The sequence below is a fragment of the Chrysochloris asiatica genome, unplaced genomic scaffold (genome assembly GCF_000296735.1).
Source record: "Chrysochloris asiatica unplaced genomic scaffold, ChrAsi1.0 scaffold00015, whole genome shotgun sequence".
NCBI lineage: Eukaryota > Metazoa > Chordata > Mammalia > Afrosoricida > Chrysochloridae > Chrysochloris > Chrysochloris asiatica.
The window spans coordinates 14,891,354-14,910,673 of record NW_006408533.1 but is presented as its reverse complement, the minus strand read 5'-3'; the positions used below and the strand labels follow the sequence as shown (position 1 = coordinate 14,910,673).

Sequence of the window (19,320 nt, the reverse complement as noted above, 5' to 3'; positions counted from 1 at the left end):
AGGAGCAGCTGGTAAGCTTGAACCACTGGCCTTGCAGTTTAAATGGCTTTGCAGTCTGGCACATAACCACAGCACCACACCAGGATATAATTATACAGGAGGGGAGGCAAATAGCCTTCTGTTGAAATTTTTTATTTGTCCTGAATATTGCTATAAAATGTTTGCATTTTAATACTTTTAAAAGGAGCAAATCTCTTTGAAATTAACACTTTCCTTTCAATTTCTTATTGTCCTATCACCAGACCTTTTCAGTCCTTTATCTAACTTTCCTGGGTCCTATGAGCCACCCCCTCATGTATCATTACTTTTGATTCACCTAATACGAGCCAGGTCTTTTATCACCCATGTAATTCCCAACGTTTTTGCTTTAAAAATTAAAGCTTTGCTAATCCTTTGAAAATTTAATTGGAATGAGAAATAGAATAGTCTTTAGATATTTTCACACTTCAGTTTAGATGAATGTGCAAATATTGCCTCCTTTATACTTTTTTATAGTAGATATGAAAATTATGTCAAAACAAAAGAAATAAAACTGTTTACATAAAACAGTTCATTTTACTATATTTTGGCATGGGAAAATGTGTGGCTTTCCTTTCTCTTCAGAAGATAAGAGTGTACTTGTGAATTATAAATAATACATGTATCAGAAAGAATATGTAAATACAGGAAATGGCATATGTCAAACTTAAGCTGAATTATGAACCTTGTTCTTAATTAACCACTGGAGTCAAGTTTATTTTATTTTAAACTTCCAATTTTGTGTGATTTTTTTTTTTACCCTCTTGGCATGAGTCAATCAGTATTCACTTTGAGCTGAGCTGCCTGTCCTTCATTTAAGTTCAGAGAGGGATACGCTGCTGGTTCTCAAACAGTCAGACGTATTATTTAAGTTTCATTCCAGCAAAGATCTGTCCAGTTTAAAAATGGGACAGAATTACTACATTCGAGTTATAAGACATCTATGCAATAAAAAATGAAAATCATTTCAAATGAAGGCTGCTTAGGATGAAGTTTCCTGAAAGCTGACTTTTAAAGCAATTGAGGCAGATGTGGAAGGACTTAGTAAGGAAAATGTAGCTCTCAGTATGCAATCCCATAAAACACACACCTTAGAATGAGATCATTATGTTTAAATTCCTATAGAATTGAAGATAGTTATATTGGGTTGTTGTATAGTATATACTCTGCATATACAGCATTTTATTCCACACTATTGGAAATATTTTTTGGAGACCTGGTGTGGCACTGTGGGTTAATGTGCTGGACTGCAAGGTCAGCTTGAACCACAAGATTGGAGGTTCAACATCACCAGCTGCTCCTGGGAAACCCTATACAAGGTCACTATGAGTTTGAACTGACTCAACAACATTCAAAGTACTTTACAAAGAATGATGTGGCAGATAGGACTGTGTCCCACTGTCCATTTAGCCATACTAGGACAAAAAAGATGGTGAAGGGATCAATCAGCATTCCACTGCATCTCTGGAATGAATTGTTCTTGTACACTCTCCATGAGTGATGTACACACAGAACCATAAGCTCATCATTTCCTTTTCAAGGGCCCAGGTGCCATCGAGTCAGAACTGACTCATAGCGACCCCATGCACAGCAGAACGAAACAATGTCCAATCCTGGGCCAACCTCACTACCGCCGCCACACTTGATGCCATCAATGATGTCAATGATGGCTGATCCATCTCATTGGGGGTCTTCCTCTTTTTCTCTGACCCTCCACCTTACCCAGCATGACATCCTTCTCCAGCAACTGTTCTCTCCAGACAATGTGTCCAAAGTATGAGAGACAAAGCCTAGCCATCTTGGCTTCCAAGGAGCACTCTGGTTGCACTTCTTCCAAAATAGATCTATTGGTTCTTTTGGCAGTCCATGGCACTTTCAGTATTCTCCTCCAACACCACAACTCAAAGACTAAGGAGGAAGAAACAGTGTTATCAGTCATTTGCATAATTTATGTTTCTGGAAACTGACAAATTATTAATCACCTTTCTGATTTTGTACTGAAATGAGAAAATCACTGCTTATCAGCAAATTCTGCGTGGTGCCTGGAATAAAACAAAACAAATCCCTTCAAAGGGAAGTTTTGAAGTAAAGAAAATGCAAAATGCATGGAAGAATAATCTGTGCAGTGCCAGTTATTTTTCAACTTTGCTTCATTTTGTTTTAAAGGCTATTTAAATAAAGCATCCTATTCCCCCATCTCTGAATATTTGTACTGGAGACTGCAGTTTCAGGACAGTTCACAAGTTCCAGAAGATTAAAGAAGCAATTTTGCATTTTTGCTAGTGAAAATCTGAATATAGATCTAAAAACAGATGTGCTTAGGGATTGCTGTTCTTAGGTGCTGTTCGGTGGGTTCTGGCTCATAGCAACCCTATGTCAAGAGGACTCAGCACTACGTGGTCCTGCACCATCCTTACAACTGTAGTTATTCTTGAGTTGAGTCCATCGCTACAGACACTGTGTCAATGCATCTCATTGAAGGTCTTCCTCTGTTTTGAGGACCCTCTACTTTACCAAGCATGATGTCCTTCTCAAGGAGCTGGTCTCTCCTGATAACCTGTCTAGTATAAGAGGCAAAACTTCACACTCATCACGTATAAGGGGCATTCTAGTTGAACTTACTACAAAAATAGATGTTTGTTCTTCTGGAAGTCCATGGTATATTCAATAGTATTTGCAACTCAAATGCATCAGTTCTTCTTTGATCTTCCTTATTAATGGTCCAACTTTCACATGAATATAATGTGATTGAAATGTTATGGGTTGGAATTAATCACGTTTGCTGTTAATTACCATCAAGTTGATTCTGATTTTTAGCGGCTGGTGAGTTTGAACTGTCAACCTTGTGGTTAGTAGTCCAGTATTATCCTATAGTGTCACACCAGGACCCTAAAGAATCTTAATATTTAGCATTCATTGTGGTAAGTTATGTTTATTAAGTATGTTGTTGTTGTTAAGTATCCACGAGTCAGTTCCAACTTACAGTGATCCTGTATAGAGTTTACAAGAAGCAACTGGTGAGGTCCATATGTATAGTTGTCTTTTATGTTGTTTAAAAAAGGTATTTGCAATGAACAAGTCATTGGTCTTGCAAAATTCTATCACACGATCTCCAACATTGTTTCTATCACCAAAGCCGTACTTTCCAAATACTGATCCTTCCATTTTGTTTCCAACCTTTGCAATGCAATCACTAGTAATTATCAATACATCTATATTGCATTTTTATCAATTTTAGATTGAAGAAATCGATAGACTTCTTCAATTTCATCATCACTGTTTTTAGTGGTTGGTGCGTAAATTTGAATACTTGTGATATGAACTGGTCTTCCTTGTAGACGTATGGATATTATCCTATCACAGACAACGCTGTACTTCATGACTGATTTTGATATGTCCTATTTGATGATGAATGTAACGTCATTCCTCTTCAGTTTGTCATTTCTAGAAGAGTAAACCATGTGATTATGAGATTCAAATTCATAAGATTCAAAGTGGCTAATACCAGTCTATTTCAGTTTACTAATACCTAGGATATTGATGTTTATGTGTTCCATTTCATATTGGACAGTTTCCAATTTTTATAGACCCATACTTTGTAATTCCATGGTCTGATTATTAATGGATATTTACAGCTGTTTCTATTCATTTTGAGTTGTGCCTCATCAGCAAATGAAGGTCCTGAGGGCTTTATTCGACTTGCATCTTAAAGGTCAACTCCATTTTGAGGAGTTGCTCTTCCCCAGTCACAGTTTGCATGTCTCCCAACCTGAGGGGCTCATCATCTAGCACTATATCTGGCGATATTCTTGTGCTTATCATCATGTTTCAATATTCAATAATCTGGTATTTACAGTGTTCTACTGCTATTCATAAGATTTTCAGGTATTTGGAAGTAGTCCATCTCTCCTTCTTCCTAGTCTGTCTTTGTCTGGAAACTCATCTGAAACCTGTCCATAGTGGGTGACCCTGCTGGCATTCAAAAGACCCATGGCATAGCTGCCAGACCCACAGCAACACGCAAGACACCATAGTAAGACAAACTGACAGATGAGTGGTGGAAAATGTTGCAGTAAGGACAATGTTATCAAAATGAATGGGTGACTCTTATACCCAGTTTAATGTAAACATTTTGGAAGATGACATTAAGTCGATTATGACTCACAGTGACCTTATGTGACAGAGTAGACCTGTCCCATAGAATTTCCTAGGCTGTAGTCTTTACAAGACATCTTGCTGTTGCGCTTTGGGTTAATGTGCTAGACTCGCAGTCGGTTTGAAATGCAAGGTCAATGGTTCAAGCTTAGACTTTCCAGCTGCTCCTCAGAAACCCTATACAGGGTCATTATGGATCAGAAGCAACTTGACGTCACTTAACAATAACAACACAAAAATCTTTACACAAGCAAATTTTTTAAAGGCCTTCCTCCTACGGAGCAACTGAATTAATTCTAACCACCAATCTTTTGGTTAGCAGCCTAGTGTTTAATTGTACCATCAGTCTCCATGTATTAATACCTCCAGATTTATTTAGGTATTAACCAGTAATAGGTGACATTGTTATTTAGTGAATAAATTGCATAGCCTTTTTACAAGAGTAGAATTGTTAACTACCAGAAATTATTTAAATCCCTTTGTAAACCCCTTTACATAGCCCATAGCTAATATTTATCATGTGTGGAATCCTGGTATGGCATTGTGGGTTAATGTGCTAGACTGCAAGGTCGGTTTGAACCACAAAGTCAACAGCTACTCTTCGGAAACCTCGCTATGGGTTGGAACAAACTCGACAACACTTAACAACAATAAAAATAATGATATATATACAAAATAAAATAAATGTATATCCTTACTAAGTAAAATTAACTACCAGACATGAATGAAATCTCTTTATAAAGCCCCTTTATATAAAAAATTGATTGAATTGCAAATAAATAATGCACCTCCTGCCCTGCCCAATATCTTATCTTAGATAACCACTATGTTGGTGTTATTCGTTTTCTTCACCATGTTAATAAGTTGCTATGTAGTAGCCAATCGTTAATGTCTTATAAAATTAATTAACTTACATCTACTGTGCTTCTTAAAGTTCATTACATACATTTTTCTGAACGTTTATTCCATCTCTAGTAGTCTGTATAGTTAATAGATTCTCCTATAAATATCACGTTTATAATCTTGCTTTGGGACAAAACTTTGCTAGAATTTAATTGTATTTTTAGATTTTTTCCTCACCCCCATCTTCAGTAGAATATTTGGTTCAATGTATTTTAATTTATAGCAACCTGAGAACTAGAGAACTAATTTATATACAATTCAACTCTGTTTTTCTCCTAGAATGTCTTATACGCTGTATCTTTTTTTTTTTTTTAATGAAGCTAATTGCTTGAAGAAAAAGAGTTTTTAAAAGTTCCAATAAATAAGTCATTCTTTTTTTGTTTGTTTTAGAGTGTCTAAAGGATAGATTAGAGATGTAGGGAGGAAAATATTTCTGTTATGTTGCATTTTATATTAGGTTAGTAAGGTTGTGAAAAAGAACATTTTCTTTTTCCCTTACTGTTTATGAACACCATGTCTGATCTTGCCTTTGCTACATAATACTTTTTTTACGTCACATGAAAAGTTAAAAAGAAGTATAAGGAACTTTAAAGAAAATAAATTAACTCTTCAACAGTACATATTATGTATCTTGAAATTAGAGAAATAAGCAGTTAAATAAATAAAAATCATCATCAGAGGATGATACACTACTCCTACAAGAATTATGAGAGACTTCCTATATATTCTATGAAGGACAATTCAGGTGGCTGAAAATTTTATAACACTAGAAAGATGTCTCTGAATTGTTACCAGGAGGGATGAGCCCCTGGAGAAGGCCATCATGCTTGGTGAAGTAGAGAGTCAGTGAAAAAGAGGAAGATCCTCAATGAGATGGATTGACACATGGCGGTAACTATGGCTCAAGCCTAGCAAGGGCTATAAGGATGGTGCAAGAGCAGTATGTGGTTGGTGGTGGTTGTGTGCCGCTGAATCGGTTCCTACTCATGACAAGATATAGAAGTATTCAAAGCAAAAGAAACTGACAAGACTAAAAATAGAGAACAAGAGATACCATGGTTCTCTGTCCAAAGAACTCCCTTTAGTATTTTTTTTATAAGATCAGTCTGGATTTTGCAAATTCCTTTCATTTCTTTTTATCTGAAAATGTCCTAATTTCAGCATCATATTCAATAAACAATTTTGCTTGGTGCTTGGTAAAGTGCAGGGTCAGCAAAAAGGAGGAAGATTCCCCAACAAGACGGATTCACACAGGTTCATAAAAAATGAGGTCAAACTAACAATAATTATGAGGACGGTACAGAACTGGACAGTGTTTTGTTGTGCATAGGATTGCTATGAGTCAAATCGGACTTGACAACCTAACAACAACATGGTTCTTGGTTGGCAATTTTTTTCTTTCAGTTTGATATATATAATCTTATTGTATTCTTTTCTGAATACTTTCTGCCGAGAAATCAGTGGTTAGCCTTATTAATTCTCCTTTGTAGGTAATTTTTTGTTTTAACCAAGCTGCTCTCAGGATTTTTTGCTTATCTTTAATGATTTTCTTTTAGGGCCTATTCTGTTTGGAGTTAATTTAACTTCTTAAATGATTATCTTCTCATTTTCCATGCAGTTAGGGAAGTTTTCTTCCAGCTACTCTTGGACAATTTCTCCATAGTTTATTGTTGTTTTGTTTGTGTCCCTTCTTGTTCTAGAATTTCATTCACACTTAACTTATTCCTCTTAATAGTGTCCTACATAAAACTTAGGCTTTCTTCAGATTTTTTTTTATTTTTTTCTTTTCTTATTGCTCCTCTAGCACAGGGATTGGGAAACTTTTTCTACCAAAATTTATAACATTATTCATGAGTCATATAAAATTATCAACTTAAAAATTAGCCTGCTATATTTGGTTAAACATATAGTTAACTTAAACCCCATACCCCAATGTGATGGCTGGAACTGCAGTTGCCTTGGCGGGGCCAGACCAAATAATTTCAAAGCACTTATGAGGCCAGACGTTCCCCATACCTGCTCTAGCTGATTGAGAGATTTGTACTTCTTTGCCCTTTCAATGTACTGTTTCTGAAGTTTTAGTATTAATCTTGTCATTCTAATTGCTTTCTGTATGGTTTCAAATATGTAATTTTTTTGCGTGAGTTTGTTCTCGTAGTGTTTTCCTGAATTCTTCTGAAGTTTTTCCTGTGTTCTCCTTGCTTTCATTGATCTTTCTTTCAATCCATTGAAAGCACCTAAATATCACTCTTTAAATTTCTTAACCCCGTAGGTCTGATACCATTTCTGACATAACATTTTCTCACTCTGAATGTTGACCACCTATTTGAGGAACTTTGCCTTCTTTCTTCATATAAGCTGAAATTGTCTGACATTGTGGTCTCATTGTATTTCTATTTAGTTGATGATTGCATATTGGTGTGTTCTCGGGTACTCACCACCTGCCTCCTGCTGGATGTGATATAGATTGGAAGTGTGAATGCAGTTATCTGTTCACTGTGCAGCATAGTTCAGTGCAGAAGAAGAGATGGGGGAAGGGAGGGCATTTCTGGTGCCTGACCTCAGGCAGAGCCAAGACTGCACAAGAGACGGCACTACTGGCCACTGGGTTGGTGAAGGCAAGGGCTGTACACACTCCCGACTGACTGTCCTGAGGGCACAGGAACAAGGGAAAATTGTACCCCTCCCTTGCCACCAGCCTCCAGCCATTTCCTGTGTTTATGGACTGCTGTATGAACAGCTGATCACAAAAGCTCAAAATGACCACACCACCTGACAGCTTTCTAGTTTTTCTTCTCTCTGGCTGTTGCTGTTCTACTTCCTCTTCAAGTCAGCACTCAATCCACCTCTCAGTCGTATCCACTGAAGCCCCAGGATCACCATCTGTACCTGTTTCACTTGGTCTCCCATGTCTTTGTTTCAGAGGGTCTGCCAGTACCTCTGCCTACTCTGCCATCTTGCTGCAAAGGTCTCCAGACATTTATTTTTTAAATTCAATTTTTTGGTTAATAGCTAAATGGCAAAGTGCTACATTGAAACCTGTAATTTAAAATGATACACCTCTAGTCTCACTAATAATCCAATTTTATGGCTATCAGGAAGAATTTTAAAGAAGATGACATTGCACTGCCATTGATTCCTTTTTGCCAGTAATATATCCATATATATTGGGTCAGAATTATTGCTATCATATTTTATGTTATTCTGTAAGCAAATGATCTTCAAACTTTCATTGTTTCACACTTTCAGTGTGAAAGTGTCATGTGAATTTGTGTGTTCATAAAGATTGACACAGAGAAAATTTATTAAATTATTATTCTGTTGTTCAAAGTGTTTGATAAACCGCTGGGTGATAGAGCTATTGCATGACTTTAGGAAGGTGACACTATCTAAAGTCACATACAAATTCAGTTTCACTTCTTTATTCTGTCAACTCTTATTATGAGGTTACCCTGATGGAGTCAAGCATGGCTTTCCTTACTGTCTGTCTTGATGTATTTAGGAGCATCTATGCAAAGGAGCTTTGGTAGCGTAGTGGTTATGAATCAGGCTGCGAACCTCAAGGTCAGCAGTTCGAAACTACCAGCTGCTCCATGGGAGAAAGATGAGGCGTTCTGCTCCCGTAAAGATTAACAGCCTCAGAAACCCTTTGCAGGGTGGCTATGAGTTGGAACTGACTCCACGGCACATAGCAGCAACAACAACAACATGCAAAGAGCAAAGTTCTTTGCAAGCATATTAATCATTTGTTTGCCAGAAAGCAGAGGAGACTACACAGAATTCTCCTAATGAATTACATGAAAGGAATGACTTTCTGAATCACATTGTGGATGAGAGTAAGTGAGTGAGTGGTGCTGATGACATTAGAAATCATCTCAGCATCCCAGGCAATAAGCACACTCACTGTTAAGTGCAGACAGATATTTTTCTTGGCAAGAAAGCATTTCATATGGAAGCTCTAGTTTTCTCAAATCGTTTATTAATTTCCTTGAAAACTCTTAGCAATGTATGGGAACACTATTGGAAAAAAGTGAAGCTTTGAGAAGATATAAATATTTTCCAGTACTTTATACATGAAATGAATTGCATTCTCTCACTGATCCATACTAATAGAGAAGTGGACATATTTAGAGCAGTACCTTGGCGGTGGTGGTGGTGATGTGCCATGAAGTCGGTTCTGATGCATAGTGACCTTATATTGAGTTTGTGAGACTGTAAATCTACAGGAGCAGAAAGACTCATCTTTCTTTGGTGGAACCACTGGAAGTTTTGAACTGCTAATCTTGAGATTAGCAGCCTGACTCGTAACTGCTATACTACAAGAGCAATAACTTAAGTAAAAATATTTCCTTCACATAAATTACAATGAACATATATGGAAAGAAGAATCCAGTAATAATCTTGTAGAAAATTCAGACAAATTGAGGTCTAAATTATCCACTAATGTTTTGTAATGGTTAAGTTTTAGAGATTTGTGCAAGTTTTTATACCTTACAAAGCTTGACCATTACTAACATGCTCTGACCACCAAGATGAAGTTCTTGGAATGCAATATTGACCCAAAATGCTTTGCAAACTACAAGGTACATAACACTGTAAGGTAAAAGGTAAGCAGATACAATGTGTCTGTATTATTGAAACTAGTAATGAATGTTACTGGTGTTATCTGATTATCCTTACAGGTATAGGAAATATGAGGCTAAATCAGAAAATATTCCTATAGAATCCTGTTATTGTTGTTGTTAAGTGCTGTACAGTCAGTTCTGACATCGTGACCCTGTACAGGTCTTCTGAGGAGCAGCTGGTGAGTTTGAACAGCCAACTTTGTGATTTGAGGTCTAGAGCGTATCCTACAACACCACACCAGAAATCCTAAGAAAAGTGTATTGCAGAATTATAGAAACTGTTATGGAACAAATTATAAAAATGTAAAAACTATCATTTCTTAACAATATCCTCCATCTAGTCCCGTACACATCTGAAGATAGTGTTTTTATTCATCCCTCTAACCCTTCGTTTCTCATACTTCAGACATGTTATTAGAAGGGACCAGTCTCTAGGGAAGGCATAATGTTTGGGAAAGTGGAGGGTCAGAGAAAAAAAGAGGAAGACCACCCAATGAGATGGATTGGCACAGTTGCAGCACCAATGGGCAGGAATTGTGAGGTTGGTGCGGGACTGGGCAGTGTTTCATTCTGTTGTGCATAGTGTCACTATGAATCAGCACCAACTCGTTGGCACCTAACAGCAGCAACCCTTCCCCAAAGAATACTACAACTTTTGATTTACTATGTCAAAGGTAGCTTTGGCATTCTTTAGTGATTCAAATCTTGGTCCTTTTCAATGTTCTTTGAGTTTAGGAAAGAAGAATAAATCTGCAGATGTAAGATCAGGGATGTAGGGAAGAGGTTTGTTGTTGTCAGGTGCCATCAAGTCACTGCCAACTCATAGCGACTCTATGCCCAACAAAATGAAATACTGCCTGGTCCTAGGCCAACCTCACAATTGTTGCCACGCTTGAGCCCATTGATGCTGCCACTTGGCCAATCCATCTCGTTGGGGGTCTTCCTCTTCTTCTCTGACCCTCCACCTTACCAAACATGATATACATCTCCAGTGACTGGTCCCTCCTGACAATATGTCCGAAGTATGAGAGACGAAGTTTGGCCATCTTGGTCTCCAAGGAGCACTCTGACTACACTTCTTCCAAAATGGATCTGTTGGTTCTTTTGGCGGCCCATGGCACTTTCAATATTCTCCTCCAACACCATAACTCAAAAGCATCAATTCTTCTCCAGTCTTCCTTATTCACTGAGGTTATTGAAAATACCGTGGCTTGGGTCAGGTGCACCTTAGCCCTCAAGCTGACATCTTTGCTCTTCAACATTTTAAAAACATCTTGTGCAGCAGATTTGCCTAGTACAATATGTCATTTGATTTCTTGACTGCTGCTTCCATGAGTGTTGAGAGAGAGGTAAAGATTGCTAATGAAATTTTCATAAGACAGCCCTTCTTACCATTGGAATATGGTAGGTTGCGCCTTGAGCCACTGGATCACAGTCAGGGAGTGGCTGATGGTGAGCACCCCTCTGCGGATGAGACAGCACACCACCACCACATTTGACAGTACCTTCTCCTCCAAGTGGGGCAGTCGGCTGCCATACCTACCTCTTCCGACCGGACTCAGAAGGAGAGGTAGAACCAGAGAAACCAGCCAAGACCTCTGGATCAGAAGCATCTGTAAAGATTACGGAGGACTAGAAAAGAAATTATCCCAAACTCAGCAGCCAAGGTAGAAGGAGTCTCCACCTGGATTCACCACAGCAGACTGAAGAAAGCCTCGTCTCCATGAGAAGCTGAAACTGACCCTACCAACCCTCACAAAGTAGCATTGAGACAGACAACCCGCCCTGCTTCAGCCACAAACCAGGAGCTGGTTGATTTACACACAGCCAAAGCATGAGGATGTCCACCATGGAATTCATTTTAATTAGACTTTGGGGTGTAGGAAAGGGAGAAATCTGTGTAATCTATACACCCACACCACCAAGGTGGGCCAAACAGTAACCACACTACTCTTCTATGTTGTTGGTGAGTGTCATGGAGTTGGTTCCGACTCATAGTGACCCTGCACAGGGTTTCCGAGGCTGAAAATCTTTACGGGAGCAGAAAGCCTTATCTTTCTCCCATGGAACAGCTGGTAGTTTCAAACTGCCAACCTTGAGGTTAGCAGCCCAATTCGTAACCACTATACTACCAGAGCTCCTTCTATAGTTGCTATAAAAGTGAGGTTACCCTCCTAACTGAATCTATAACCAATGGAAATGGGGTGACCCTAAGCCTTCTTGTGCAAAATGCCATCTATTCAAAATAGATCAGCCCCAAACTACTTATTGGCTGCAGAAGGAGGAGGGGTATGTGAGAAGGTTAATTTTGCTAACTGCTGCATACAAGTAGATGACCAGATTCTGGCAGTAGAAGACCTTGTAAAAATACAGAAAGTTGCCCATGTCCCTGTGCAAACCTGGAATGGGTGGAACCTACAGAGGCTGGGGGTGGGGAGGGGGTGGGGAATTATAATTCTTCACCCTTAAAGGCTTCAAGACCTTTGTGGGTGGAATCCTGTTTTATTCGGAATTTATTTAATCAGTCCTTGCCTACTCCCACTGCAATCAAGACCATAAGAACTGCCATTAAAACAATAATCAATCGAACAGGGTATCAACAATCCAAACCAATACCAAAATACCATTCCTTATGCAACAGCAACATTTAGATGATGCTCCTGGGAAAAGGGCATCAAAGGGGCAATAAACAGGAAAAGGTAAAAATCATTCACTGCCCTCTCCGCCCAGGAGGCAAGCTAAAATGCTAATCAGGTCACCAAATGGGACCAATCCCCCTAGTTTTCCCCCTGCCCTCAAACAAGTATGTAGCCTGGCCCCTCCCCGACTCTGACTCCATATAGGCCCGTGTTGCCCTCCATTCAGGACTCAGAATCTGGAGAAATTAGCTCCTCTGAGTCAGCCAGCTTAATCATATCTGAAACTCTGCTTCAAACAAAAAAATTATGGCTTGCATTGCCATGTTGAGAAAAAAAATTTGTGGGTGCAACTTTCCTGGCCTTTTTATCATCAGTATAGTTTTAAATTTTCATGAAACTTTCTTACATACCCCAATGACCACTTTTTGTTTCTAAGAAAATCTATCCCTTTGGAGTCCCAAAAAAACAGTCACCATAACTCTCTGGGCTTTGATTTTAACAATGCTCTGCCTTGAATTTAACTGGTCCAGCATAGCCCCTCAGAAACCTTGTTCTGCTTGGACCTTCTTTTGAAGGCACCCCAGGGTGTATTATTGAGAGAACTTGTCTGCAGTCATCTACTGATGACAGTTGTTAAGTGCAGTTGAGTCAGTTCTGACACAAAGCGACACTATATAGGGTTTGCTAGGAGCAGCAGGTGGGCTTGAATCACCAACCTTGTGGTTAGCAGTCCAGTGTTTATCCTATGGTGCCACACCAAGACACACAGACATGTTTAAAACATTCTGTTTGGGATGAACCCATGCATGTATGAAATGGAACCCTAGTAGCATTTTTTTTTTAACCTACCCTTGGATAATGATTCCATAATATAAAGTCTTGGGGAAAGTAAAACTAATGAAAGCTATGATAAAGACATTTTCAAAAAGTCTATTCCCCAAAAGTTAAGAGGAGTCAATTAAATTTCATTGAAAAAACAAGTCTTTTAAAGGTACACAAGTAAAGGAATCTGTGGTAAGCTAGGAATTCAGTCTGAGTGGGCCAGTTACAGACAAATTCACCTCTGTCCAGATTCTATCATGAATGTACCAAGCAGCCAGTTCCTGTGTGCCTCAAGAGTTAAACTGGTGGGCATTGAAAATTCTTCCATGCATTCCCAGGCTTCCTTGTATATGTAAGAACTTCCCACCTTCTCATAAATAAGAAATGAATGTTTTCTGACAGCAAGGATATATTTATTAATTTGATCAGAGCCTAATTATAGAAACCATGTATTTTCTGAATGTTTTCTTTATTTTTAAACAAAGGAATTTGAGATAAAAACAATTCATTGATTTACCTAATGCATCATTGAAGGCCATTCAATAATTGATGCTATCGTATGTTTGCCAAATTTAAAAATATGTATATTTTGAAACATGTCTCATTAAATCTGTGATAAAAGTTATTGCTCTTTTTGGTGATTAAAATTTATTTCAGTGCCTAAATATGATTCCTTATAGCCTAATAACATATTACTTTATTGAAAAAAAAACCAAAACAGGTGTAAGCTGTCAGCTTTGACGGTTTTGAAACTAAAGATTATTATATGTTGCTTACAACGATACAATGTGACTTTGAGGTGTATTTAGTTTTTATGTCACTAAACACTATCCTTCTTTGAAACCAATAATAAAAATGTTTCAAGATAGAAAGAAAAATTAAAATATATTAAGTTTCTATCCAAAATAGACTGAAAATCTGGTATTATTGAGATTTTTATATGATGTTTTTACAGCATATAGTGGACTTTCAGAAACATTAATAATGCAAGTCTGTGTTTGAATACAAATGAATCCCTAGGAGGCCTGTTTTGATTATTAATGGAATTAATTATCTGCCTGCTAAATGCTGTTACTATTGCTAGAATAACAGTTAATAATGAAAGACTAAGGCAAATTTAAAAAATAACATCCTTAATAATACTGATTATTTCCACCATACAAAGAATCATAGAGAACTATTATGGAGACAATACCTTCTCCCTTTTTACTTGTCGATAAGAAAATTTCTGTGCATGTATCTTCTCATTTTCCAAACACAGGAAATGAGGCATGGTGTTTCCAAAAAGCTACCAATTTTCCAAAATTAGAAACTCAAGTTTTTCATGTTGCTCAAGTTGTTTTCTATTTAAACAATGGGAGGTTAAATACACTACTGGGGAAACTCTTTGAGGCTAACTCTGACAAGAACCTAAAAATTGCTTTGAAGTATGCAACACTTGCCTTCTTTCCATTTAAATTGCTACATGCCTTTACAGAATGAATACTTCACAGCCCAGTGGTTTTCAGAATGCTTAGATGTAGTCACTTTCTGAGGATAAAGGAAAGCAAAGGTGAACTGTTAGGTTAAAGAGGAAGGACGCAGCACTACAGCATATCTCTGGTGCTCTTGCCATACAGGAAGACTGAAAATTTCCCAGAAGCCTTTGGCTTCCATGGAGAGCAATTTGAAATCCTCTACTTCAAAGAAATAGGAGTTGTATGCGTGGGCAAGTTTAATTCATGTGAACATTGGAGGTTTATCCATCAATGTGTTGGTATTCCTTTCTCTCTTCTTTTTTCTAATTTTTACTTTATTGTTGTTTTGAGAATATGTGTAACAGCATATACCAGTTCAACAGTTTCTACATATACCATGCCATGACATTGATTGCATGATCTAATGGTTGTTCAACCTTGGTCATCCTCCTTTTCTGAGTTGCTCCTCCCTCATTAATATAAACTTAACTGCCCTCTGAAGTTGCTATTCAATCTTTTGATTTACTGTTTTCAATTTGATACCAGTTAGATAGTTCTTTAAATTAAAAAAAAAAATACTCAGGACCAACTCTTTTTTTACTATTTAGTTAAACTACTATGGTTTATGAGTTGGGCTGCTAACCACAAGGTCATCAGTTTGAATCTTTCAGCTGCTTTGAGTAAGAGAGATGAGGTTTTCTGCTGCCATAAAGATTTACAGCCTCAGAAACCCTATACAGGGTTGCTATGATTCAAAATCAATTCAATAACACATAACCACCACCATCAACATTGTTTGGTTTTAAGATGAGTTCAGGGGATATTGCTGGGTTTAAAGATTATCTCAGAGCACTAGCTTCAGAGATTCATCTACCTTGCATGGCATCAGAACGTCCATAATAATTTGGAATTCTGTTCTGCATATTTTCCCTATTGATCAGGATTTTTCTCTGGAATCTTTTATCCAAATGCTTGGTAATGATAGACAGGCACAAGCTGGTTCTTCTGGTCTCATGACAAAGGAGGCAGTTGTTCACAGAGGCAGTTAGCCATATATTCTCCATCCTCTTCCTATTCCTGACTCTTCTTCTTCCTCTGTTGCCCCAAGTGAATAGGAAAGACTTGTTGCCCCTTGGATAGCCACTTGCAAGCTTTTAAGGCCCTCGTCATTACACAATGAACTAGAAGAAGAACAGAAGCACTAAACCTGTTATTAGATCAGTTAGCTGGGGTATCCAATGAAACCATGTCTCTAAATCTCCAAACCAACGAGCCAAACTAAATCCCTCGAGGTTTGGAATTGTACATATGCAGCCTCAGCAGCTACCGTTTTTTGTTTGCTTTTGTTATTGTTGTAAATATGTCGATCACAGTTTTTGTCAATTCAACTTTTTACAGGTGTATAATTTATTGACAGTAATTACAGTAATTGTTGTGCAACCCTGGTGTTGGTGGTATGCCGTGGAGTCGATATCCCATGGAGTCGGTTCTGACTCATAGTGACAGGGTTTCCAAGGCTATAAATCTTTACAGGAGCAGAAAGCCTCGTCTTTCTCCTGCAGAACAGCTGGTAGTTTCCAACTGCTGACCTTGAGGTTAGCAGCCCTACTCACTACAACTACACTGTTCTAGTTGTTAAGTGCTGTTCAAGTCGGTTCCAGTTCATAGCAACTGTATATGGTTTCCAAGGAGCAGCTGGTGAGTTTGAACTTCTGACCCTTCAGTTCAAACCGAACTTGCAGTCCAGTGCTTATCCCACAGTGCCATACCTGGACTCCATATGAGGTGGAATCATCTTTTATCTGGCCTATTTCTATTCACATTTCCATTGCAAAATACTATTTAAAAGTTAATAACATTCTGATAACCATTATGTTTGTGTACCACAAAGATTGCTTTATCAGTAATATTGGTTCACAATAAGACTGTAATTTATATGAATATTTCCTTCAGACTTATTTATGGCACGTACTACCGGCAGTAAAGGGTTTCCAGGAACATCATCCTGAATACTTAGCTCATTCAAGCTTCTTTATGGTCTGTCATCAGAAATACAAAAGAAAGCACATGCAGTGTTTGTCTAAGAGAAATCTATAGGAAAATCTTTAATATCAGGCATAAAATTGATAAAGTTGCAGTGTCTTCTTTCATAGACAGCTATGCAATTGACTTTTGAGTAAGACAGGCTTGAACTATGAAGGTCCAGTATATGCAGATTTACTAAAAATACCCTATGATGCTGATCACCTCAGATTGTCTCCCAGTAAATTGTGTATCATAGTCAAAAGTGAGATCTCATGGTTCTCATGTCTTTTTATTGTGGTGGTGTAATCAAAGTCCTGGTGTGGCACTGTGGGCTAATGCGTCAGACTGCAAAGTCATTTGAACTGCAAGGTCAGTGGTTCAAGCTCACCAGCTTCTCCTTGGAAACCCTATACAGGGTCAGTATGGGTCCGAATCGACTCAACGGCACTTAACAGCAACAACAATGGGTTAAGAGTTGGATTGCAAACATCAAAGTTGATGACAAAGTCACCAGTCCCTCCATGAGAAAGGGGAGGCTGTCTGTTTCTGTAAAGACTGACAACCTTGAAAATGAAATGGAGCAGCTCTTCTCTGTCCTATTGTTGTTGTTGTTAAGTGCCGTCGAGTCGGTTTCGACCCATAGCGACCCTGAACAGGGTTTCCGAGGCTGTAAATCTTTACGGGAGCAGATCACCTCATCTTTCTCCCGCAGAGCAGCTGGTAGTTTCGAACTGCGGACCTTGTGGTTCGCAGCCCGATTCGTAACCACTACGCTACCAGAGCTCCTTCCTACAGCATCACTAAAAGTCAGAATTGACTATTAAATTTTTGCTTGTTTGTCTTATTGGGATAAAAGATATGGAAGGAATGTAATTAATTCATCATACAAATTGTTTTAAAAAGTTCAAACTTTAGCAAATGTTTGATTTGAGTTGTAACTTCTCTTCATGAAGTTTTAAATTCAGCTGGCAATTGAAAATTGCTCCATCTCCAATCTGTTCCACTTTGCTACATTGTTTTCCATTTTTAGTTTTCAGCAAAGTTATTGAAAATGGGCCTGTTGCTTAGTCAGTGTTAACTATGTATTTCTTTTCTTATCCAATCCAGAAATGGAGACAACAGTAAGGTAGCTCTTTTCAAGGTAAAGAGTCATGGTGATTTGACATGGGAATGCTGTGTGTCATTGCAGGATGAATCTGCTCCAGCTGACAAACAGTGTAAGCCAGAGGCAGCCCAGGCCACTTATTCAACATCAGCTGTATCAGGTTCACAGGAGGTGTTGTACATCAATGGAAACGGGACCTACAGTTACCATAGTTACAGAGGGCTAGGAGGGGGACTGCTAAACCTCAACGATGCTGCCAGTAGTGGTGAGTCTTTATTTAGATTCTGGTTTTATGTCTATTTGAGGTGGTGAATTTTTTTAACTTGAAAGAAGAAAATGGACATATTGTCATAAGCAACTGTCAGTGCCAGTCTGCTAAAAACAATACAATTGAGTACAGAATGATTCTCTACAAACATAGATGTCTCTGTCTAATTTGTTTGTTTAAATGTAAAAGCACTATTATATAGCTGATGATTTACTATTTTAATACCCAGAGAGTTCTCAACTGGAGGCTTAACTATTTTTTTAAGTCAATAGTAGTGACTCATTCTGCCCTTAAAGCTGTTATTTACTAATCATGAAAAATGACATCTTTATTCAATGAACAAAAGGTTTTTATTTGTAACAGTTGAGACAAGAGAAATTTTACTGATATGATGAAATGTTCACAGGCATTAAAACTAAAAATGTGCGCTATGAAACAACACATGGAATCCACCTAATGGCTCTCCAGCCAGTGCTGTGTTGCATGCTTTATTAGCCGGTATAAATTCCAAATGTGCTAGAAGTGAAAATGTGAAAAATAACCAACGTATATTTGGAGGGGCGGGGGGAAAATCATGAGTTATTTCCTTCTAACTGATTGTAGAAAAAACTTTCTAAGTATATTTAAATCTGAACATAATAAAGGGAAAAGGCAACAAATGTAATCACATATACACACAACTTCATATGACAAAAGACACCATAAGCAGAGTTAAAAGAAAAAGTGGGGGGAAAACAGTGTCATTGTTAGTGCCATTGAAGTGTTTCTGAATCACAGTGACTCCATATACTTGACAGAAGGAAACCCTCCCGGTCCTGTACTAGTCTCACAATAGTTACTATGTCTATATGTATTCATTGAGAATACAATACATGAAGGGCTTTTTAAAAAAGGACAAACTTAATTAACATCCATGTTTAAATATCATTGTTGTTTTGGCTAGGTGCTGTTGAGTCAGGTTCCGACTCATAGCAACCCTGCATAGGGTTTCTGAGGTGCAACCGATGACTTTGAACTGCTGACCTTGTGGTTCGCAGTCCAGTGCTGACCCTACAGCACCACACCACCAGTATTTAAATAACAGAAAGATATATTAACACATGCAATGTCTGCATATCATATTAGACAAACTCCAAAAGTGTAACAGAATTTTTTTTTTTTTATAAAGCTGTGCAGAAAAAAACATACATTTCTTGTAGAAATCAAAGAGGTAAAATTCCCTTAGAGTGGAACTTGAAAAATATCTTGTAAAGGTGTATGGTTTGCTGATAATCGCGTCTGTGATTTAAAAAAAAAAAAAAAA

The 19,320-nt window shown here is 38.0% G+C and overlaps 1 protein-coding gene across 3 annotated transcripts in view; it reads left to right on the top strand.

Annotated features, from left to right (window-relative positions):
• The window catches only part of NOL4 (nucleolar protein 4), a 509,886-nt gene that overhangs the window by 458,632 nt on the left and 31,934 nt on the right, over positions 1 to 19,320 (top strand). For all 3 annotated transcript variants that reach the window (XM_006835051.1, XM_006835050.1, XM_006835052.1), the window contains one exon: positions 17,834 to 18,014. In XM_006835051.1, coding sequence (XP_006835114.1) covers positions 17,834 to 18,014 — 181 coding nt within the window. The remainder of the gene's footprint in view (positions 1 to 17,833; positions 18,015 to 19,320) is intronic.